The sequence below is a fragment of the Eubalaena glacialis genome, chromosome 4 (genome assembly GCF_028564815.1).
Source record: "Eubalaena glacialis isolate mEubGla1 chromosome 4, mEubGla1.1.hap2.+ XY, whole genome shotgun sequence".
Taxonomy (NCBI): Eukaryota; Metazoa; Chordata; class Mammalia; order Artiodactyla; family Balaenidae; genus Eubalaena; species Eubalaena glacialis.
The window spans coordinates 149,541,405-149,566,656 of NC_083719.1; the positions used below are offsets into that span (position 1 = coordinate 149,541,405).

Below are 25,252 nucleotides of genomic sequence, written 5' to 3' on the forward strand. Positions count from 1 at the left end.
TTCATTGTGTGTGTGTATATATATATATATATATATACACATATATATATATACACACACACACATATGTATATATGTATGTATGTGTATATATATATACACTATATATATGTATACATATACATACATACATACATATATATATACATACTACAGTTTATTCATTCATCCATCAGTGGACACTTACATTGTTTCCATATCTTGATTATGCTGCTATGAACATGGGAGTGCAAATATCTCTTTGACATAGTGTTTCCATTTCTTCAGATATATTCCCAGAAGTAGAATTGCTGGATCATATGGTACTTTAATATTTAATTTTTCAGGAACCTCCATACTGTTTCCAGTCCCACCAACGTTGCACAACGGTCCCCTTTTCTCCACATCCTCACCAGCATTTGTTATCCCTTGTCTTTTTGGTGGCCATTCTAATAGGCATGAGGTGTTATCTCATTGTGCTTTTCGTTTGCATTTCCCTAATGACCAGTGATGTTCAGCATTTTTTCATGTATCTGTTAGCCTTTTGTGTATCTTCTTTGGAGAAATGTCTATTCAGGTCCTTTGCCCATTTTTTAATTGGATTATTTGGTTTTTTTGCTATTGAGTTGTATGAGTTCGTTATGTGTTTTGGATATTAACTCCTTATCAGATCTATGATTTGCAAATATTTTTCCCATTATATAGGTTGTTTTTTCACTTTTATGGTTTCTTGTGCAGAAGCTTTTTAGTTTGATGTAGTCCCACTTGCTTATTTTTGATTTTGTTACTTGTGCTTTAGGTATCATAGCCAAAAAAATCATTACCAAGACCCATGTCAAGGAGCTTTATTCCTGTTTCCTTATAGTTTCAGGTCTTACATTTAAGTATTTAATCCATTTTGGGTTAATTTTTGTAAGTGGTATAGATATGGGTCCAGTTTCATTCTAGTACATGAGAATATGCAATTATCCTGGCACCATTTATTGAAAAGACTGTCTTCTTCCACTGAGTATTCTTGGCTGCTTTGTCAAATATTAGTTGACCATATATGCATGGGTTTATTTCTGAGCTGTCAGTTCTATTCCAATTGTCTCTTTGTCCGTTTCTATGCCAGTACCATACAGTTTTGATGACTATGGCTTTATAATATAGCCTGAAATCAGGAAGTATGATGCATCCTGCTTTTTTCTGCTTTCTCAGTATTTCTTTGGCTACTCAGAGTCTTTTGTGGTTCCATATAACTTTTAGGAGTGTTTTTTTCTACTTATGTGAAAAAAATGCTATTGGAATCTTAATAGGAATTACATTGAATCTATAAATGGCTTTTGGTAGTATTGACATTTTAACACTCTTAATTCTTCCAGTCCTTGAACACAAGATACTTTCCATTTATTTGTGTTTTCTTTGATTTCTTTCAATGTCTTGTAGTTTTCAGAGTAGAGATCTTTCACCTCATTGATTAAGTGTATTCCTAAGTATTTTTTGATGCTATTATAAATGGGACTTATTTATTTTATTTCTTATTCAGAAAATTCATTGTTGGTGTATAGAAATGCTACTGATTTTTGTATGTTAATTTTGTATCCTGTGACTTTACTGAATTTACTGATTAAGTCTTAACATTTTTTTTTTTGAGTCTTTAGGATTTTCTATATATGAAATCATGCCACTGGCAAATAGGGACAATTTTACTGCTTCCTTTCCAGTTCTGATACATCTTATTTATTTTTCTTCCTGATTACTCCAGTTAGGACTTCTAATACTATGTTGACTAGGAGTGGTGAGAATGGGCACTCCTGTCTTGTTCCTGATCTTAGAGGAAAAGCTTTCAACAGTTTTCCATTGAGTATGATGTTAGCTGCGGGCTTGTCATATATGGCCTTTATTTTGTTGAGTTGGGTTTTTTCTATGCCTATATTGTTAAGAGTTTTTGTCATGAATGGATGTTGAGTATTGTCAAATGCTTTTTCTGCACCTCTTGAGATAATCATGATTTTTTCTTTTATCCTGTTAATTGGATTATGACATTGATTGATTTGCATATGTTGAACCATCCTTGCATCCCAGAGATAAATCCCACTGGATCATGGTGTATGATCATTTTAATATGCTGCTGAATTTGATTTGCTAGTATTTTATTGAGAATTTTTGCATCTGTACTTATCAGGGATACTGACCTGTAGTTTTCTTTTCTGATAGTGTCCTTTTCTGGTTTTGGTATCAGGATAATGCTGGCCTTGAAAATGAGGTTGGGAAAGTGTTCCCTCCTCTTTGATTTTTTGGAAGAGTTTGAGAAGGATTGGTGTTGATTCTTCTTAAAATGTTTGGGAAAATTCACCAGTGAAGCCATCTGGTCCTAAGCTTTTCTTCATTGGGAGATTTTTGATTACTGATTCAATCTCTTTACTAGCAATTGGTCGTACAGATTTTCTATTTCTTCCAGACTAGCAATTGGTCATTCAGATTTTCTATTTCTTCCTGATGCAGTCTTGGTAAGTTGTATGTCTTTAAGAATTTTTCCGTTTCTTCTAGGTTGTTCAGTTTGTTGGTATATAGTTATTCAGAGGAGCCTCTTATGATCCTTTGTATTTCTGTAGTATAAATTATTAAATAATGTGTCCTTATTCATTCATAATTTTGTTTATTTGGATCCTCCCTGTTTTTTCCCTAGGTAGTCTAATTAAGGGTTTGTCAATTTTGTTTATCTTTTTAAAGAACCAACTCTTTGTTTGGTTAACCTTTTCTATTGTTTTTCTCTTTTCTATTTTATTCATTTATGCTCCAATATTTATTATTTCCTTTATTCTGCTAACTTCGGGCTCAGTTTGTTCTTCTTTTTCTAGTTCCTTAAGGCACAAAATTAGATTGTTTATTTGGGATCTTCCTTAATGTAGGTGCTTATTGCTATGAACTTCCCTCTTAGAACTGGCTTTTAATGCATCCCAGAAGTTCTGGTATTTGTGTTTCCATTTTAATTTGTCTCTTTTTATTTCCCCTTTAGTTTCTTCCTTAATCTATTGGTTATTCAGGAGAGTGTTTTTTAATTTCCATATATTTTTTAATTTTCCAGTTTTCCTCTTGTTATTGAGCTCTAGTTTCATGGCATTGTGGTCAGAGAAGATATTTGGTATGATTTTAATCTTCCTGAATTTGCTAAGACTTGTGTTGTGGCCTAACATATGGTCTATCCTAGAAAATGTTCCACATACACTTCTGCCATTGTTGGATAGAATGTTCTATGTATGTTTGTTAGGTCCATTTGGTCTATAGTGTTGTTCAAATCCTCTATTTCCTTTATGACTTTCTGTCTGGATGATCTGTCCATTTTTGAGAGTGGGATATTCAAGTCCCCAACTTTATCCTATTACGGTTTATTTCTCCTTTTAGCTCTGCTAGTTTGTGCTTTATATATCTACGTGCTCCACTGTTGGGTGCATAAATATAATTTATAATTGTTATATCTTCTTGATGTATCTACCACTTTACCATTATATAATGGCCTTCTTTGTCTCTTTTTAACACTTTTAGTTTGAAGTCTATTTTGTCTGATATAAATATAGCTACCCCTGCTTTTGGTGGGGGGGATGGGATTACCATTTGCTTGAAAGTTTGAAACGCCTTTTTCCATCCCTTCATTCTCAGTCCATATGGGTCCTTATGGCTCTAGTGAGTCTCTTATAGGCATCATAACATTGACTCTTGTTGGTTTTATTCGTTCATCCATTTCATGTCTTTTGATTGGAGACTTTAATCTGTTTACGTTTAAACTAATTAATTATAGGGACTTAGTATTGTCATTTTATTCTTTGTTTTCTGGCCCTTTTGTGATCCATTGTTCCTTCTTTCTTTTTTTGCTGTCTTTGGTATTAGTTACTTTGACTTTCTCTCATGTTCCTTTGTGTAATTACTATAGATTTTTACCTGTACTTACTATGAATCCAGATGAGATCCACCTTGTGCAACTGGTTGATTTCTCTTCAATTATTTTAATCTATGGTTTCTCCTTCCATTTCAACCTCTTTTTTTAGGTTTTATGATTTATTTGTTGAAGAAACTGTATTGTTTGCCTGTAGCATTTCCCATAGTCTGGTTTGTTTTCTGATTGCACACCTGTGGCTGTTTAACATATTCCTCTGTCCTATATCTCCTATAAATTGATAGTTGGAACTTGAGGCTTTCTAGGTTCAAGTTTGATATTTTATCTATACCAACTTTTTTGAGGTATAACTGACATATAATGTATACAACATAATGATTTGATATTTGTATATACTGCAAAATGATGACTACAGTAGATCTAGTTAACATCTGTCACCATACATAGTTACAAAATTTTTTTCTGGTGATGAGAACTTTTAAGATCTACTCTCTTAGCAACTTTCAAATGTAGAGTATGGCATTACTAATTATAGTTACCATGTTGTATATCACATCCCTGTGACTCATTTATTTTTTAACTGAAAGTTTGTATCTTTTGACTTTCTTCACCTGTTTGGTCCACCCAGCCCCTTCCTCTGGCAACCACCAATCTGTTCCCTGTACATGAGCTTGGCTTTTTGTTTTTTGGATTGTTTGTTTTTTTTTTTATTATTATTCTGCTTATGATTATCTTTGTTTCATAAACACTTTAAAAACATTACTTAGATTTCACCCCAAAAAATTATTTATTTATTTATTTATTTTTGGCTGTGTTGGGTCTTCATTGGTGCATGCGAGCTTTCTCTAGTTGTGGTGAGCGGGGGCTACTCTTCATTGCAATGCACAGGCTTCTCACTGTGGCAGCTTCTTTGTTGTGGAGCACAGGCTCTAGGCGCGCAGGCTTCAGTAGCTGTGGCTCGCAGGCTCTAGAGCACAGGCTTAGTAATTGTGGTGCGTGGGCTTAGTTGCTCTGTGGCATGTGGGATCTTCCCGGACCAGGGCTCGAACCCATGCCCCCTGAATTGGCAGGCAGATTCTTAACCACTGTGTCACCAGGGAAGTCCCCAAAATTTACTGTTTCTCACAATAAAACATTGAGGCATTTAGAGCAAATGATATTCCTATTTACACAAATTTTTAGATCCACATATAGGTGAGATTATACAGTGTTTGTCTTTCTTTATCTGACTTATTTCACTTAACATAATGCCCTCAAAGTCTATTCATGTTGTCACAAATGGCAAGATTCTTTTTTACGGCTGAATAATATTTCATTGATTGTATATCACATCATTTTTATCCATTCATCTGTCAATGGACACCTTGGTTGTTTCTATATCTTAGCTATTGTAAGTAATGCTGCAATGAGTATAGGGGTGCATATATCTTTTCACTGTTGATGTTTTTGTTTCCTCCAGATAGATACCAAGAAGTGGAATTGCTGGGTCCTATGGTAGTTTTATTTTTAAGTTTTTGAGAAACCTCCATACTGTTTTCCATAATGGCTGCACCAGTTTACATTTCCACCAACAGCGCACAAGCGTTCCTTTCCTCCACATCCTCTTTTTGATGATAGCCATTCTGACAGGTGTGAGGTGATATCTCATCGTAGGTTTGATTTGCATTTCCCTGAAGATTAGTGATGCTGAGCATCTTTTCACGTACCATTGGCCTCGTGTATGTCTTCCTTGGATAGATGTCTATTCAGTTCCTTTGCCCATTTTTTAATTGGGTTCTTTGGTTTTGGGCTGTCAAGTGGTATGAGTTCTTTATATACTTTGGACATTAGCCCCTTATCAGATATATGATTTGCAAATATCTTCTCTCATTCAGTAGGTTTCCTTATCATTTTATGGATGGTTTCCTTTGCTGTGCAGAAGCTTTTTAGTTTGATGTAGTCCCACTTGTTCCTTTTTGCTTTAGTTTCCTTTCCTTTGGGTGTCAAATTCAAAAAATCATTGCAATGACTGACGTTAAGGAGCTTATTGCCTATGTTTTCTTCTAGGAGTTCTATGGTTTTAGGTCTTACATTCAAGCTTTTAATCCATTTGAGTTCATTTTTGTGAGTGGCATAGAGTGATACAATTTCTTTTTCTTTTCTTTTTTTTTTTTTCACATGTGGCTGTCCAGCTTTCCCAACCCATTTATTGAAGAGAGTGTCCTTTGCCCATTGTATATTCTTGGCTCCTTTGTCATAAATTAATAGACTATGTATGCTTGGGTTTATTTCTGGACTCCCTAATCTATTCCATTGATCTTTGTGTCTGTTTTCATGCCAGCACCATACTGTTTTGGTTACTATAGCTGTGTAATATAGTTTGAAATCTGAGCGTGTGATGCCTCCAGCTTTGTTCTTCTTCTCAAGATAGCTTTGACAGTTCAGGGTTTTGTGGTTCCATACAGATTTTAGGAGTGTTTTTTCTATATCTGTGAAAATATAGCATTGGAATTTTGATAGGGATTGCATTGAATCTGTACTTTGCTTTGGGTAGTATGGACATTTTAACAATATTAATTCTTCTAATCCATGAGCATGGAGTATCTTTCCATTTATTTGTGTCTTCTCCAGTTTCTTTCGTCACTTTCTTGTCATTTTCAGTGTACAGGTCTTTCACCTCCTTGGTTAAATTTATTCCTAAGTATTTTATTCTTTGATTTTTTTTTTAAGTGAGACAGCTTGATAGATGGTCTGTCTTCTTCTGTCTGGAGGTGACTAATGTCAGCTTGTCTATTCTTTTGTGATTTCAGCAGCATTGATGCTCATTGCCTAGATTCATTAGGTCATTAGGGATTGCAAAATGATATTTTAATTCTGTCATTGCTTCTTTATTACTTACCAGCTAGAATACTTTTATACAGAGATACTTTCTCATTAACTACTTGGTTATTTGAGGTACAGTTCAAATAAGAAAGAAAGGATAAATGCTTGATTCTTTCCCTTTATTTACCAGTTTTCAACATAATAAGTTGGCTCTCTCACATCCTCTACTGGTGGCAAATCAGTGTTTTTAAATACCATTATGAACTCACAGGATGAAATACCTCTAATATATCCATTGAAGTTATTATCTTTCCTAATAGTCAAATGGTCTCATCTTTGGTCAGTGGAAGCTTCTTCAAGCTGATTCCCAAATTCTTTTGACGTGGCCCTAGTAGATTTTATTTCCTTCCTTGCTATCTGGTGTGATAAAATCGCCTGGTCTTCTATTGTTCATTTCTTGCTCCAGCCGTTTCTTCAAGGAGCCCTGATTCCTTTTAATGAGAAATAATATTTCAAGGCCACAAATCAGGCACTATCACTTCTCTTTGCTACTGAGTTGGTCATTGTTTCTTGGAATTTTCAGAGGACAAGCCAGTACCTACATGGGTTTTTTTAAAAGATACAATGTGTCTTTCCTTCATTTCAACACTCCTATATCTCAGGATTTAAAAGAAGCTGCGGAGAATCCCCAAAGGTGACACACATAGTTAAGAATTTAATGTAGAAGGAACAGCCATAACAACAATGCCTCATGTTTCTAAAGCGGCGTTCCAGTTAAAAATGTATGGCATCTCGGCGTTTTGTCTCTATCCTCACGACATCTCTCTGAGAAACTGAGGCTTCACTTGCTCTGTTTTACACGCGGGAGAGATGGAGCCACGAGGAAGTGTGAGCTGGAACAGAATTGGGACTAAAAGCCTTCTTCTCCCACCCCTCTCTCCTATTTGTCCATGTGGCAAATGCAGGATTTTTATAGTTTTTGGATTCTGTTCCCCACTGAATTGCCACATAATTGGCAGGCTGAGTCCCCATGCCTGCCTCACTTGGAACTCTCTGGAATCCTCAGTGAATGTACAAAGTGCCTCAGCTAACACAAGCTGTTGCCTCCAGAATCTCCTTATAAATGAGCCACAAAGCTTCCATAGGTCTTTCTCCTAGTGAGTGAAAATAAATAACGCAAAATAATAGCGAATGCAGGCCGTGAGGGAAACGGTCTCCTGTCCGTCTCTAAAGGAGCGTTGTATTCAGTTTCTAAATGATTCATCTCTTCCCTCCCCGTCACTGGGGTCATTTTTGAAAACCAACTGTTCATTGGAAAGGTCTTTCCATCCCCACAGACTACTACTGTGTAAAGTTTCAAGGTTGAGTTCAGCTTGAAATTTGAATTTAATATTGTATGGAATCACAAGGAGAAAAGCAATCAGCCCGCCTCGAGTGAGTTTTTTGAGCTGAATCTGTATTACCGTGAGCACAAGTTTCTCATTCCTGCTGGAGGGCTCTGGAGTAATCAAGTAAACTCTCTCATCTCCCACTCTGCCCCACCCCCTTTTATCTTTCAGTGTCTGTCGGGTTTGAATATGAGACCTGCCCCAGTCTCATCCTGTGGGAGAAAAGGACAGCCCTCCTTCAGGGATTTGAGCTGGACCCTTCCAACCTCGGGGGCTGGTCCCTGGACAAACATCACATCCTCAACGTTAAAAGTGGTATGTGAGCACATTTCCTTTTCCCAAACACGGCCTAGTCTTGCCTCTGGAACCTTCTCTCCAGCCTTGACATTTAAGTGGTAGCCCCCTCCCCTTCCCGCAGCTCTTTTTCATCAAATGACCAAAATACTCGTAGGTTTTACCACCTTCTCCTTTTAAATGTCAAGGAATGTTGAGCTGGTTTTTCCAGACCATCCACCTTAGTGTACCTCACAATTCTTCTTCAGTGATCTCTACAAATGTTATCTTACCCCGTACCACAGCCTTGGGGTTTACCTATCCTATTACAGCTCTCTCAGCATCATGAGGAAGTTGGGGAGCTCCCCAAAGTTGCCGTTTCCTACTGTTTCTCTTCCCTCTGTCACTTCCCCTCATCCTCAGTAAGCCGGTAGAAGTGTCCTCCCCAGAGGGCTGCAGTAACTGCCCCCATTTACTGCCCCTGCCCCAGGAATCCTACACAAGGGCACTGGGGAGAACCAGTTCCTGACCCAGCAGCCCGCCATCATCACCAGCATCATGGGCAACGGCCGCCGCCGGAGCATTTCCTGTCCCAGCTGCAACGGCCTTGCTGAAGGCAACAAGCTGCTAGCCCCAGTAGCTCTGGCTGTTGGAGTCGATGGGAGCCTCTTCGTTGGTGACTTCAATTACATCCGGCGCATCTTTCCCTCCCGAAACGTGACCAGCATCTTGGAGTTACGGTAAGTGACTGCACAGAAAACCTTCTTTTGCCCTATTGCTCCCACTGCTACAAAACTTCCCTGGGTAAATGGTGGCCGCATGTGGGGTTCTTCAGAGAATACAGATTCTGCGTGATGGGCTGAGGTTTAAAACCTAGGCCTGGAATCAGATAAGGACTAAGGGAAATGCTTTGTGTATCTATAAAACACTGCATGTGTATTTAGTACAGTTGTCGACACCTGCCTTACGGCAAAGGAGAAAGCCTTCAGTCATGGTGCTGGGGGTGGGACCTGGGTAGCCGTATTGTATAAAACCTTCACATGTGAATCTGATACATACCAAATAGTGAAAGGACCACTACTTTAAGCTGATGGTCCATTTCACGGGTTTCTAAAGTGGCACTTCTTAAAAATACAGATTCCTGGAGCCCACCCCCGGAGGCACTGGTTCAGTAAGTCTAGAGAAGGGCCAAGGCATCTTTTCTCTTTGACAGGCTCTGTAGAAGATTCTGATGCACGTCAAAGTTTAAGAACCTCTAACATTCATTTATTAATTCAGACATTTATATTGAGCACCTCTATGTGCTAGCTCTCTATGAATTTTCTGGATCTGTGCACACTTACTAGGATCTGACTTAGAAGTACTGCATAGGCCTTGCTAGGTAACTTCTGGCCACCCCTTGGGAGATTCCTCTGGCCATGGCTAGCTACTGAGTCTGAAGTCCAGGTCTCTGTGCTGGACAAAAGCTCTTTGAAGCTCTCTTTTCAGGAAAGTTGATTCCAGGCCCTCAAACCTAGAAAGGGATCTGTAAGTAGAGGGAGAAATGCAGTCTATAAATAAGGGAAATAATTCATTCAACAAGGCCAATATATACTATGTGCAGAACTGTCTGGCGAAGGCAAAAAAACAAAACAAAACAAAACAAACAGGGGAACAAGCAAAGCCTCAGTTGTGCTTGTGGTCTGATAGGGAACTTCAAACTAAATCGTGTGGACAAATTAAAAATTTTTCCACAAGCACTAAATGCCATAAGGAAACTCTAACGGGGTAAGAAATAGGAACCGTGGTGGTGGGAAGGAGGGAGAAGGAAGCTTCGTAAGATAAAGTAGTCAGAGAAACCTCTCATACTAGGTGATATTTGAGGTGGGACCTGAATGATGAGATCAGCCACGTGAAGACCTGGGGAAGAGTACCCCAGGCAGAGAAAAGTTATGCAAAAGCCCTAATATCAGCAAATAGCCTGCTTATTTAAGGGACTGATGGAAGTCCAGTATGGACTTCTGAGAGTGTCTCAGAGTGGGGCAGAGAGGTAGATAGGGGACCAGTGCTTCAGGGTCTGAATGACCATGTCGACACGTGTGAATCGTATTCTGCTTTTAAATTTATTTTATTGAAGTATAGTTGATTTACTGTGTTGTGTTAATTTCTGCTGTACAGCAAAGTGATTCAGTTGTACATACATATGCATTCTTTTTCATTTTCTTCTCCATTATGTAGTGCACAGCCATTGGAATTTGAAGTAGGAAGGGGGGTGGAGCTGACGTGATCTGATTTGCATTTTTTAAAGAGGACTCTGGCTTTTGGGTGAAGAATGGACTGTTGGGGTGTAAGACTACAGGGGAGCTGTAGCAATTGTCCAGGATTTGGGTGATGGTGAGATGGACTAGGGTGGTAGCAGGGGAGATGGGGAGCTTCCAATTGGGATATATGTTCGAAGTAAATCTGATAGGAATTGTGTTTATAGGGTGTAAAAAAAAATGAGGGAAAAAAAGAGAGAGGAGAGAAGAATCAAGGGTGATGCTAGGATTTTGACCTGAGCAGCCAAATGGGTGGTGGTGTTTTCTGAGGCAGCTTCAGCTGCCAAGTGAAGGACTTAGAAGAAGTCACGGGCTGCACCTACATTTTGTGTCTCTGAGGCCCCTCCTGGGGGAGAGATTAGTTCTCTGACCACCAGAAAGTGATGCTGAGTGTTCTGAGGAGCTGAGACTGTGCCGGGCACTGGGAGGGGTAAAAGGAGAGAAGAAAACCCAGCTTCCACCCAAGAAGGTTCCAGCCTCAGTGATCAGTGATCCAGGATGTGTTTACCAAGCATTAGGGTGGGTCAGGCCCGTGCTGGGCTCTGAGGGTCCAAAAGGGGATGAAACCCAGGCTCAAAGAGCACCCATTCGAGGGTGAGAGATGGGGACCTGGGCAAGGAAAGGCAATACAAGCTGAGTGTTCTAGAAGAGCCAACAACCAACCATCATGGAAACACAGAGGGTAAGGCCATGGGGTAGAGTAAGAGGGTGTAATCACCGAAAGGCGAACAGTGAGAGGAAGAAGGGCGCAAAGTGGAAGAGGCTGGATAATCCTCAGGCTGTCAGAATGACAATCAGACAAGCCACCCTCCTAGAGCTCCCCAACTAGGTCCCTTTCCCAATATGTTTACTTCCTTTTTTACCCTAGTAAAGCATCTTCTTTGTAGGCGTCCTCTGGGCAGTGGAGAGCCGTGAAAGCAGGCAGGGAAGGGGGTGGAGCTAGCGCTGGGCTTTTCCATGAGGGCTGCATGATTTCATCTGGCATTTGTCACCCTCCACATCTGGCCCTTGCTTCTTTGTCACCTCTCTTCCTGCTCAGAGCCACATCAGCCCTTGCCTGCCCATCCCCGCCTCCACACCTTGACTCACTCTACTTAAAATACCTTCTCTACCTCATCTCCCTCATCAGTTCCATCTTTAAGACTGGGCTCTTCCATGAAGCCCAGTCTCCCCAGCAGAAATAATTCTCTCCCTCCCCTGGGCCACTTAACTCTAATTTTCCACAAAGGTGACACCATTGACTGCCTTGTTTTTTAGCTATTTCTGCAAGTCTGTAGGGCCCCAGGGTGTGAACTTCTGTAGATCCGGCACCTTTGACATCTTTGCCCCTTGATGCCCAGAGCGGTGCCTGGCCCACAGGAGGGGGTCAAGACATGTTGCTTGAGTTAAAGGGGACAAAGACCAGCATCCACCCTTTGGTTGGAGTTTGTCCCGGATTCCACGTCTCTGAAGTTGCAGGGGCCACAACATCAATGGCACAAGCTAAGGGCCCACGTGGTGACATTGAGGACAGCTGCGGAGAAGTGTAACTGTCAATTTCCCTTCACGGCTGTGTGATTTTTTTTTTTTCCTTTTTAACCGCCTTTGGACTTGCTCTTGTTTTATCAGCCAGGTATCCAGGCGATTAGAAGTTAAGCTTTAACAAGAACACTGGTTTGATTCTTCTTTTCTTCCCACTGCATACCTGAAAACAAAGGGATGTCAATCCCCTCTCTTCAAAACAGTAACCAGCAAAGGGCGGGGAGGTGGGGGGGCGTGGGCGGGCAGGGAGAGACCTGTCGTGCTTCTGTCTTTTCTCCATTGTGAGTTGGCAGCTGAATGATCCAGTTTCGGGAGTCGGTGCCCATCCCTGTCTCACTTACCCAACCCAGAGCTGAGCCTCCGAACCCGAATTTTATTTAAATGTTCGCTCTCCTTCTTCCTTGCTTCTTCCTTTGCCTATCCAAAACATGCAGGGGCAGAGTTCTATGTGCTTGAAAAACTTCTGATGGTAGAAGGAGCCTTATTCCTAGGTAAACCGGTTATCACCTGCCAGCTCCAATTCCACTGGCATTCAAGACATTTTCAACACCCACCTCCCCAGAAAGCCTGATACCGCACCTCTAGGAGCCCATTTCCCTTCTCATAACTATCACCCTCTTCAGATGGTCCTTGGAAAACCCAGGCCCTGGGGAGTAGAGTAAATCTGTCAGTCACTCACACCTTAGGGTGAACTTCGGTCAGCGAAAAAGCTTTCCTTTCTCCCCCATTTGAGACTATCTCAAGACCTGAACCCCAGTGTGAGGCAGTAAATGATAACGGACAGGACAGTGTCTCCCTGCCTTTTCTTAACTTGGCCCCTTTCCATAAACATAAGAATCTCACACTTTCCTTCATGTTTGAAATTCTAATTTTTTTTTCATTTTCCCATTATAAAATTATATTATGATATGAACTATGCTTTTTTTCCAACTAAAACACTTCCCCATGCTGAGATTCTGACGTTGGTATTGGGATAGGTCAGCAGCATCATTGCACCAGGGAGGATGTTTAGGGGAGGGAATGGTCCAGCCCAAATGTGTGAGTGCTAGAGAGGGAAGAGACACAAGAAAAGTGGGAGCCTAGGAAGGCGGGCAAGGGCAGCAGAAATTGAAAGTAAGCTTCACCAAAGGCCAGCTTTGCCTGAGAGTACAGCTCCAACAGACCCTGCTTAATGCCAACGTAGAAAGTTAGGGAGGAGAATGAGATTGTAGTCAGAGAGGAATACTTTCTCTGTGAGGTCAGGAAACAAAATATAACACAGCACCTACCCAGAGTAACAATGACAACAATATTTCCATAAAATTTTGGACAGTTCTTGGCACTGTGTTCAAAGCTCTTTCACCAAGGAGGTACACAGGTTTCACGGGGCCTGAATCTTACGCAGTTTTGGAATGAAACTATTATTTAGGATAAGAAAAGAAACCAAAACAAATTGCAAATTTTGAAAGTCTGACAATTAGTGCAAACATCACAAAATCCAGACAAATAACCTAAAATTTGTTGTTAATTAACTATTACACTTCCATGATATATGACTTCTCCACTGAGCACTCCACTTTCTGTAATGATGCTAGGTGAGTTGGCACAATAGGGCAGGAGGATTCCTGAAAGCCGTGAGTACCAGAATGGCTAGCAACCATCTAAAAGATGGTAGAAGGACCATGTATGAGCCGCATAAGCACATCCGCCTAAAACTGAACTATATGTATCTCAACTCACTTCTCCTTAGTTAGAACTAAAACATACAAACAGAAACTGTGGCCGCTGCAACTCCACCCTGTTCTGTGGCACAGAGGGATAGAATTGGAATGAAAAGAGACAACAGTCTCAACTTATTGCAGCTCTGTGATTCTGAGCAGAACGTGAGGGGATTGGAACTCATCCAAGGCAGGGTCTGGCAGCGCTAAGGGAAGCAGCCTATTCCTTCCTCCACTCAAGAACCCATTTTTCCAGCCCTTACTCTCTCCAGGGCTCTCTACTAAGAATCAGCCGTATGGAGATGAGTCAGTCATGTCCAGATTTACTTACTCACTTCTGTTCACGATGAAGCTAGGAAGACAAGCACACATACATAAATCACAAGACAGCCTGCTGAGAGCTCCCTGAGACAAGCAGAGAAGGCTTGGAGAGACCCTGAAGGCTTTGCAGGGGAGTCATTGAGACTCCACAGTGTGAAGAGCTAATCCATCTCAATTCTTGAATCTGAGACACCACTTTTTCCTCAAAGGGTTGGTTTCTATGAGGCCATGGACGCAAAGCCTAGGCCTGTCCCTTCTAAGTAGGGCACCTATGCTCTTCTGTTGGGTTGGCCCAAAAGTTCATTTCGCTTTAAGAAAAATAAAAGACCTTTTTCATTTTCACCAAGAACTTTATTGAACAAAGGATTCATTAACTGAACGAACATTTTGGCCAACCCAATACATAGACTGACTCACTGGTGCTCTTATTTGGGTTTGTTGCCTGCTAAACACCCACTCTGCTAACGGCCTTGGTCTGGAATAGCGGTGACCTCAGCCTTTCTCCAAAGTTCAGATCTACATGATCATTCGGACTCTGCAGTCTCAGTGACATAGTCCCCACTGCCTTCTCCTTCCCCCAACACAGATATTATATTAATCAACTTAAAGCAGATGTTCTTAGCAAAGAAGTAGGTCAGGTCAGCAGACCCAAATCCCAACCAGTCTTTTCACAAAATCTTGACTAAAAAAAGTGGAATTGATATTGCAATAATTAAGAGCCAAATATGACTACCACTGGTGGCAGATAACATTTCACTTTCATTAAGCAATATAAAATAGATGCGAGAATTCCTGGCTGCCACCCTGACACACCAGGCTTTGCAGAATGAATCTTAAATTGCACTATGTCAGTCAGAGCTCAAGAGTTATCAGCATCATTTAATTAACTTTTTTTTTTTTTTTTGCAAAAACTAACATGTTGGAATAAAATATAAAAATGTAATCCCTGTGCAAACCCACCACTAATGATGGCCCCCGGCAGAGACCTGAGCTGCACCCAGGCAGGAATCAGGGCATTAAACCCTCTTTGTTCCTTCCCTGAAGCCTCCTCCCTTAGCTAGAAGGGAAAGAGGGGTCAGGGGTTTCTTCCACGTTGGCCTAGGAGTGGAGAGCACTCCTAGTGGGGAGCACTTCTCTATTTAAGGCCCTAGCCTCTCTCCTCTTCTCCTTAATGCTCTTAAGATTCAGCCACTCTCCTGTTGAAACTGACGTGTATTTTTATTCTTAAAAGAAAACAGAAGCAACACTTCGACTAGTTTTCTGAAAAAGAATGTTAACTGGAGTCTTTGGCTCCAATTACGAGAGGATGGTATCGCCTATGAGTTTCACTGATGGGTGTTATCCGTAAGAAAGAATGCATACTTGGGGGCCCAGGCGTGCGAGGGAGATGGGCAGAGGGGAGGGGGCAAGGAGCAGAGCGAGGAAATGGTTGAGACTCTCAGGGTTCAACAGGGTGTTTGTCAAATGCAATTGGCTGTGGGCAGGGCCGCTCTCTCTCGGGTGGTACAGACTCTGTAATGCACCAATGGCAAGTAGGTGGTACAGGCGTCACCACACCCAAGGCGGATGTTCCAAAGGCGTCACAGCACTCTTGACGGCTGAGCTTGAATTTGGCTTCAGGATCCTTCCACTCCCGCCCTCCCAGCAGCCATTACCAATCGATAGGTGCTGGCACTCAAGAGGTAACCTGTGTGCCGTCCCTTCATTAGCCTGTTTCACCTGTTGCCACCTGTGTCACGTGATGCCACATTGCTGGTCAGAGAATTCAGGCATTCTTGTCTAGATTCTCCAGTGGCCGGGAGGAATCCAGGATCAGGGGAGCTTCCCAAATAATTGTGCTGGGAGCTGTCAGCTAGAAGGGAAAAAAAAGAAAAAGAGTGCCTTTTGGGGGGCCCCATTATACAAGAAACGAAAATGTTATGTTTGCTTTATCATCAATTCTTCCGCTAACTGTTTGTTCTTTTTCCTTCTGTTTTCTTTCTCTAAAGAAATAAAGAGTTTAAACATAGGTAAGATGAAGAAGTCTTTCCCGTATAATTTGATATGGTTCGTTTGCTTCCTTGTGTTTGCTTTTTGTTTTGTGCTTTCTTGTGTAATGTTGTATATTTTTATGTACCAAATATAGTAACTTTTTTATGTGCTAATTGTGTGTTGTGGATATGATAAGCTTTAGCAATTATGAAATTCAGTCAAAAAGCAACCAAATAAGCTGACAATAATTAGAATTTCTGGAAGATGCAAGTGCGAGGTAATGAACCCTCAGCAAACTTTCATCCCGACTGCTCAGTGCGGTCCATAATTGGGCTAAACAGTTGAGGCAAACTTCTGGCTTTTGTAAATGCTGGACTGGGTTCACAAAAGCTTTAATGAACTGGAAACGGGTCAAAAACTCATTTTCAAACTCCTTGATGATTTTTTTTTCCGCTGGATGTATGGTCACTTTAAAAAAGAAAAAAAAAAAAAAAAAAACAAGTTAATTGCCAATCTGCTGGTCAGAATGAATCCAACAGTCAGGTGCATTGGAAATTGTCTTGGAATTCAATCACTTTTAAGTATTATGAAGGGTGTGGACCGAGTACTTTTTGTCTAAGTAGGCTTTGTCATTCAACTGCTCTGAGATTATCACCTAAACCATATTGGTCCAATTCACATGTATGTGCATGTTGCTCTGGGGAGCTTCCTGTTACAACATTAGGAAAACTCCAGGTTGCACTAAAATAGAAGAAAAGTGACCTTCTTTTTATTTGGAAGAGGAGGAAAAAAACAAAGCAATGTATTTTAATACTCAAGGGAATCCTTCTCTTCACTCCTTGAAATGAAATGTTGGCAGAGGCTCCTGCATGATGTTAGGTCAAAATTAGACAAAGAATAAAGTTGTACAAGATCATCAAAGTCAGTGCAAAAGCCACGTGTAGGAGTCCTCTGCCTCCTCCATCTCAGGCACGCCCAAATTGGCTGGTTTTAGACACCCCCAATGGGCCAAATTTTTTAAAAAGCAGCAGTGCCCCGGAAGGACACCCCCTTCAAACGTCCATACTCCATCTGACCTTTGCCATAGCCCCAGTGTGAAAGCATGGCCATCCATCTCGCTGAGCTCCTCTGCAAGAATGTTGATTGAAATGAGTTATGAGGCCATGGGGAAGAATGGGCTCCCAGCAGGAACTGACCCCACCCCCTCAACTGGCTGCTCTTCTGCCAGAGATTTTGAAAAGCCTCCTTGAATTGGGCTCCCTAGAAAGTCCAGAATTAATTATCTTGCTCACAGACAGGCACAGATGTGCAATGCCCTGATTCTTCTGATGATGGCACCAGCTCCTGTGTGGTCAGTAACAAAGTACAGCGTCTAATTAGAAAATGGCATGAATTTTTTCCCTTTCTGCCCTAATTTGTTTTGCATGTATGGATAGTCTCTCAAGACTTAGTAGCCAAAAAAAGAAGAAGAAGGAAGGAAGGAAAGGAACCCAGGTAGCCTACTCTCCCAGACCTGTTATCTAGGCTGGAATTTTAGAAAGACCTTGACTTCTAGTTGGTATGTCTTAATAGCAACCTGAGGAGAGGCTGGAATTAAAGACGGTCTCGACGCACAAACTGTTCCTAAAAATGGCTTCCTTGTTCTTTTCTTCCTTAACTCAGGGAAGAACCCAAATGGTGGTGTTTTCATTAGTAATTTACCAGCTACTGTCTACAGGACAGATGTATCCAACACTACCATCGCCCTCACCTTCCCTTCACCTTTCCCAGCTCCTCTCTTCCCATAATTCCAAACTACAGTTGAAAAATAACTGGAAAAAAAAAAAAAAAAAAAAAAAGACCTGTGCTCGTTTTAAGCATGTGGCACCAAAACCTAGTCTCCCACACTAGGACAGAGAGGCGTCTGCTGCTTGCATCCTAGGGGCAGTGACGCTAATCACCGATGTGGGAATAGCACGAGTACCCATTCTGGTCTCAACCTCCAGCCAGTGACAGACACTGCAGAGGGATGAAAATGTAGGGTTTGAGCCAAAAGGGACATGAGTGATGCTCTGATTTGACTTCTTTATTACCCCAATAAGGAATCTAGGACCCATCGTGGCCAAAAGACTTCCCTAGGTTCGCCAGCTGGGTCCAAGTTGAGTTTAGAGTTTCCTGCGTCTTAGTCCTGAGCCAAGTTTAGAGATCTTACCCTCTCCTCATCAGCAACACATAGAACAACTGGACGCACGGCAGAGAAAGAGATCCAGGTCTCTGAGGCTTCATGCTCTCCTAATTCATTTCCCCCACCCTGAGGTATCTCTCTCCTAGTGTGCCTTAGGGTCCTGGTAGATCCTGGGCCATGCCTGTGACCACACTGTTACCCAAGATTTGAAAACTACATCTCCTTCGTTTACAATTCAGATTCTGGACATGATATCGGCAAGATATCACATGTCATCACACAAGATACCAACTTGGTTCATATCCACGCCGAGGAACAGTAGAGAAGATCTGAGGCTGAGGACTGGGGATGGCTCTGGGGAGCCTCCCATCACAAAGTTAGGAAAACTCCAGGTTGCCCCAGTATTCATGATCTAGTACCTTGGAGGCACTGAGGAAGCATAGATTAAAAAGAGGACATTGTCCCGTGGAAGTGTTCCTCAGCCCCACTTGCGAACATAGTAAACCCACGGGGGAAAGAAAGGAGGCTGGCACCCACAAAACACAAACACAAAAGCAGTATCAGAGTAAGATCTTGTGCAACAGCTAAATGAAGCAATGGTATTCTAGCATGAAGGGAAGCGATGAATTCTCTGATAGCATGAGGAGCTTAAGTCCAATTAGAAGCAGCTAAGAGCCATGATATGTTAGAACACTAACTTATTACGTTAGATTCTTTCCAGTTCACTAAAGTGGAAAGACAGCGGAGGTGGGTAGAGTCTTGCTGGGATTTCTGTCATCTCTTTGACCCAGGAGGCCAGCTGCATAGCCCCTTCTCATTCCTCTGTGTGCTTCTTCTCCTAAAGCAACAACCCAGCACACAAGTACTATCTGGCGGTGGACCCCGTGTCCGGCTCTCTCTACGTGTCTGACACCAACAGTCGGCGAATCTACCGAGTCAAGTCTCTGAGCGGAGCTAAAGACCTGGCTGGGAATTCAGAAGTCGTGGCAGGGACGGGAGAGCAATGCTTGCCCTTCGACGAAGCCCGCTGCGGGGATGGAGGCAAGGCTGTGGATGCCACCCTGATGAGCCCTCGAGGTAAAGGCTGCAGAGGAAGAAAGCCCTTCCCCAAAGAGAGCTTGCCACACGCATGGCTCCCTCCCTGTTGGAACTGAACTAAGCCCAGGCAGTCCCAAACACAGCTTCCCCTAGAATAATTTAACTCTGCTAGATGGCTTTGGTGTGTGGGTGAAATGTTTCTTAAAGAAACATTTATTTATTTATTTGAAGTAAACTTCGTCACCCGCAAATGTCTTTAGGCTACAAATGGAAAGTGGGGTGGATTGCTCCTGGAGATTGCTGGCTGCCGCCAGTCACAGAGAGTCAGAAGGAAATGTTCGCTCCGCGAGCCAGAGTGCCAGCTGTGTGGGCTGCAGACAGAACAGAGCCCGGTAGGAGGGCCTCCAACCACTCCGCAGCTGTTCTGTTAGATAATAGTGTACCTAAAGTCAAAAGCACAGTACCTGACATTTTGCAAATGCCCCATAATGGTAGCAATTAAGAACGGGTATCATTTCCAAGGGCCTGGATTTGGGGGGGGGGGCGGGGGGGGGGCGGTTCTTGGCCCTGATGGATCTCTGTTTGAAAAGGACTAACTGAAGGTTAAGGGCATGTTAAAAAAAAAAAAAAAAGAAAGAAAGAAGGTTAAGGACCCATCATTTGAAGGTCCAATTCTTGTTAGCATTTTTAGCTATGCTGAAAGCACACAGCAGCATGAAATAAGGATGGGGAGGCTTGGGCTTGCGCACTGGGGTGAAAATGCAAAAGCAATAGAAGCTGCTGTCTGCCTCTTACCAAGGGAGTGCTAGGACCAGCATTCCCCCCAGAGTATCGATGGAGTCAAGGCTTCATTGGGAATACTTCCTGGAGGATATATGTTGACTTAGGAGTTTGTGACTGCAAGGGCCATTGTTTCCCAGCCTTACTGTTGCAGTCAGTTGTGAAGGGTATTCAAGTAATTTACTACCAATAATTTTTTAAGCAGTGAACTTGGGAAATAACATCTTTTCTAAAAAGAGCAGATGCAAAATGATCTCCCCATTCCCTCATTTGCAGCCTTAGTTCATTTGCAGCCCAAGCTTCGTTCTTTGGCTGCGTGGTGAAGCAGCCAGCACCCCAGGAATTAGGCAGATCTAGCACAGTGCCCCTGAGAAAGGGTATCACCTTAAAAGATTGAGAGCCACAGCTCTCAGTGTGCTACTCCAGTCAGGTCCCTAATCCAAGAAGGTAATGCCCGGTAGGGCATCCCTACCCCCAACCCCATCCTACCAGCCCTGCTCTTTGCCAAGAGACACACTGTTTGTCTTGCTCAGGTATTGCAGTTGACAAGAACGGGCTCATGTACTTTGTCGACGCCACCATGATCCGCAAGGTTGACCAGAATGGAATCATCTCCACCTTGCTGGGCTCCAATGACCTCACTGCTGTCCGGCCACTGAGCTGTGACTCCAGCATGGACGTGGCCCAGGTGGGACTCTCTCTCTCTCTCTCTCATTTCTCATCACTACGCCACACCTGGTTCTGGGCCTGAAGTTCTCACCTGGGGCCTGTTTGGGTTGGAAGTGCAGTGGGAGGAGGAGATATAGATACAGATCCCAGGTTTGTTTGCAGAAGGCTTAAGATGAACTAGACAGCAGGATGGAACGGGAAATGTCAGATAGAAATGAGAGAGAAGTAGAAAAAGAGAATGGGAGAGGGAAATTCTGCTCGGGAGAGGGAAATTCTGCTCAGAAAAGTGGAGCTGGTGACACACTCCAGCCGTGGCAGATTATAGGGTAGGAGTTACTGTGTAATTACCTTTCTTCTTCATCATTATCGCAGGTTTGAGAATGTACCATACAGTATTACGTGTCAATCAGAACTTCCCTGTTAATCTGAAATGATTGCATCCTCACTATATAAACCTTTACTTTGCGCAGTAGTGACTAAAGCAGATCCCTCTGCGACGTTCCCCCAAGTGACAGTCTTTTAGTCCAGGTTCTTACCTGTTGGCAGAGAACAGAGACTCACTCAAATGTACCACAGGAGAAATGGGACTTTATACTTCTTTTTTAAAATTTTTATTGGAGTATAGTTGATTTACAGAAATGGGACTTGAATATAAGGGTCTTCAGACAACCTGGAGTCTATGTTTACTCTTCCAAAAGGGCCTTTTCCACCCCTCGGTCAACTTCATTAATTTCAGCTCAAGTTCCTCAACTAACGGACCACTAGTTACTGAGGTTTTCATTTCAGATTCTGCAGAGAAGGGATGTGTTTGGTCCAGTTCACTTTTTCAAGCAAACACTCAGGTTGTAGTTGGCTGGCCAGCCTGTCTATTGGCTGCCCTTGGGTCAGGGACACCTTCTAAACCGCGTGGCTCCTTGTCGTGAATCAGATAAAGATGCCTCCTCTAAATGAACCTAGCCTCCTCAGGCCCACAGCTTGGTGAGCGGAGTATGGGCTGCATTACACTAGCCCTCTGTGCTGTGAACCACCTGACTGTATGTGATGACTCTGACCCTGGTCCAATTATCTGGGGCTGTCAAGAGCATCATGGGTGGAACTGGTGACCTACTCTAGCCACAGCAGGTGACGGAGCAGGAGATGTCTGTTCCAAGTTACTTCTTCGCTATCGCGCACACCCAGCATAGGCAATGAGCAAGTGGTTCCATGATGGGCGCGTCTCGTACAGTGTGTTAGTAAAAAAAAAAAAAAAAAAGTAAGTCTTTTCTCCCAGTTGCATAAAATCAATAGAAGTGCCCTGCACGGTTGAACACTGAGCACGTTAGAGGCTGTTCTTGAATTTGGTGCCATATCATCCACAGGTTCGCCTGGAATGGCCAACAGACCTTGCCGTCAACCCCATGGACAACTCCCTGTATGTTCTAGAGAACAACGTCATCCTTCGCATCACCGAGAACCACCAAGTCAGCATCATTGCGGGACGCCCCATGCACTGCCAGGTTCCTGGCATTGACTACTCGCTCAGCAAGCTAGCCATTCACTCTGCTCTGGAGTCAGCCAGTGCCATTGCCCTCTCTCACACTGGGGTCCTCTATATCACCGAGACAGATGAGAAGAAGATTAACCGTCTACGCCAGGTAACAACCAATGGGGAGATCTGCCTCTTAGCGGGGGCAGCCTCTGACTGCGACTGCAAAAACGATGTCAATTGCAACTGCTACTCAGGAGATGATGCCTATGCGACTGATGCCATCTTGAATTCCCCATCATCCTTAGCTGTAGCTCCCGATGGTACCATCTACATCGCAGACCTTGGAAATATTCGGATCAGGGCGGTCAGCAAGAACAAGCCTGTTCTGAATGCTTTCAACCAGTATGAGGCTGCATCCCCCGGAGAACAGGAGTTGTACGTCTTCAACGCCGATGGCATCCACCAGTACACTGTGAGCCTGGTGACGGGGGAGTACTTGTACAATTTCACGTATAGTGCTGACAATGATGTCACTGAGTTGATTGACAATAATGGAAATTCCCTGAAGATCCGTCGGGACAGCAGTGGCATGCCCCGCCACCTGCTCATGCCTGACCACCAGATCATCACTCTCACAGTGGGCACCAACGGAGGTCTCAAAGTCGTGTCCACGCAGAACTTGGAGCTTGGCCTCATGACCTACGATGGGAACACTGGCCTCCTAGCCACCAAGAGTGATGAAACCGGATGGACGACTTTCTATGAGTAAGTAGGTTTTTAAAGTGGTTCCTAAGAGTACTCACCCTACCCTCGCTGGCATCAGGACTGGCCGTCCGTGTAGCTTTTAGAATTGTTTACTCGTGTTGTCTTCCTAACTTGAACGCCCCAGGATATTCCTGTCCCCTGACTCCTAAATGATTTGCACTATTGGGTGTCTGGTATTGAACATCCCCCCTACAAGAGTTGGGAATGCCTGTTGCCTGCTTGCCATTCCAATTTCAGGATATTGGACACGCACAGCGCCTGAGAGATCAAGTGTTGATTAACTTTGCTGATTATTCATGTTTGCCATGGGTGCGGAAATTAGAAACTAAAAGGCAAGATCCTGGTGGGGCTCCTGTAATTTGCCGATAGGTGCAGCAACACACTTGATTGCACAGACAGGTAGATAAACTCTGAATTTCCTCTTTAGCAGAAGCAGATCAATACAGATAAAGTGCTGGGTATATTAAAAGATGTGAGAGCTGGGCATATTTCCCCTAACAATTATCTCATACTTGATAGTCCCGCTGTTTGTTTTACCAAAAAGCTGTTTTCCCTCGCTCCTGCAGGCGGTTCTTGGTCCAGCTGCCTGCTGCTGCAGGTATTAACCAGTGGGATGCTGGTGGGAGGAAATTGCTAAGGCGTGATTCGCTGGCTGAGACAGGGATGGAATTTATAAGTATCTGGCTCTCCTTGTTGGTGAAGGATCCGGTTAACCACTCTATATTTGGAGTCGTTGCTTGCTTTCCATCTAGCTGTTGCTGCCAGCTGAGAATTTAGTGAGTTGGCAAGGTGTTGTCAAAGAAGGAAAGAGGGACAGGGGAGAGAACAGAAGACCTCATTGTTGATCAGTTTTACTTTCAGGGATGTGCACTTCCTGTTTGCATTCCAAAAGGTTTGGGAGAATGTAAAGGAAGCTGTTGCCACCTCCTGGAAATTGGCTGCACTGCAGAATTGCTTGCCCTTGCTCTCCTTCCTTCTTTGGGCCAAGCTGTCTTTCTCAGACTTCTGAAGCACCCTAATATCCTTCAGACACTGGGACTTGATCACACTTTACCAGCCAGTGACTCTGTCCCTGAAGGCACCATCTAAGTGCCGTCTTTAGCTCTCACACCAAGTTAGGCTAAAGCTACTCTTTAACCCAAACGCCTCCTAGATTCTCATCTTCTCTTCTGGAAGTTGCACCTGAAGACCCAATGCATTTCAGAGAGAATTGGTGTCACTCTCAGGAGACCAGTCTGAAGTAGGCCTGACTTAAGAGGCTGTAGTAACAAAGTTCATTCAGACTGAGGTGCGTCCTGAGACAGGACCTCTACCTGGGAGAGTATTTTCCAGAAGGGGCCCCTAGCTGAATGAAAACAAGGTTAAGGTTTTTGTTTTGTTTTTTTCTAATGTTCGTTCAGAAGTTACATGGAAGCATAATTTTTTTCTCTCTTGATATGAAGAGCTGCTTTTTTTTCCATACGGTTGAGTTGGTAAATTATCATACGTTCTCCGTTGTAGGGGTTCAATGCGTATGGCTTTCTTGGCCTCCTAAAAAAGATGGTAATTTCTTTCTGTTTTGTGGTATTTTTTACACATGGTCAGCAAGTTGGTTGTTTAAAAATCAGAGACAGACTCTACTTCCCGTGGGGACTGCAGTAGCCTTAGCGAAAACTTTAGAGAAAGGAGTTAACAGAGGGATGGACAAAACCACACAGAGGCCTTGAGGCTCTTAGAAAACAATCTGTCCTTCAGTGAGTGCTTGTAAGCACACCTTCCTTCTGCATAGTGCTTTATAGGTAGAGAAGCCTTTCGTCTGCCCACCCGTCACAACAACCTTCTAAGTACAGGTGTGATTATCCTCATTTTATGGATAAAGAAATTGAGGCTCAGAGACGTGAAGCCACCACCACCCCGTCACCCCGGCCCCCAAGGCCACAGAGAGAGTGCAGCAGGACTCAAATCCAGATCTCCAAGTCTCACGTTCTTTGCGTGACACACCGGTGTCCTGAAGCGAGGCTGTGAGTAGAATTGGGAACTCCTGCCTTCCTTTGGATTCCAAAAGGGAACTCACTTGTCCCAAAAGTTGGGGGAAGGTACAACCCCAAAAGACAAATTCCTCATTGACTTTGGTAGCGGGAGAGAAAGGTGAGGAAAAATAACCCTATTGAATTATCCTGGCCCTATTCGATGGTCAGTAGGTTTCAGAAAGTTCCAGGAAGCCCCAGCCTTGGAATTTAACTTTCCCCAGATGTAGGCCACT

At 43.0% G+C, this 25,252-nt stretch overlaps 1 protein-coding gene across 3 annotated transcripts in view; it reads left to right on the forward strand.

Annotated features, from left to right (window-relative positions):
- TENM2 (teneurin transmembrane protein 2) overlaps window positions 1-25,252 on the forward strand; it is a 988,081-nt gene that overhangs the window by 907,012 nt on the left and 55,817 nt on the right. For 2 of the 3 annotated variants that reach the window (XM_061188437.1, XM_061188438.1), the window contains exons 18-23: window positions 8,218-8,361; window positions 8,810-9,059; window positions 16,144-16,164; window positions 19,135-19,367; window positions 20,642-20,796; window positions 22,136-23,010. In XM_061188437.1, coding sequence (XP_061044420.1) covers window positions 8,218-8,361; window positions 8,810-9,059; window positions 16,144-16,164; window positions 19,135-19,367; window positions 20,642-20,796; window positions 22,136-23,010 — 1,678 coding nt within the window. The remainder of the gene's footprint in view (window positions 1-8,217; window positions 8,362-8,809; window positions 9,060-16,143; window positions 16,165-19,134; window positions 19,368-20,641; window positions 20,797-22,135; window positions 23,011-25,252) is intronic. The other variant, XM_061188439.1, reaches the window with a different exon arrangement.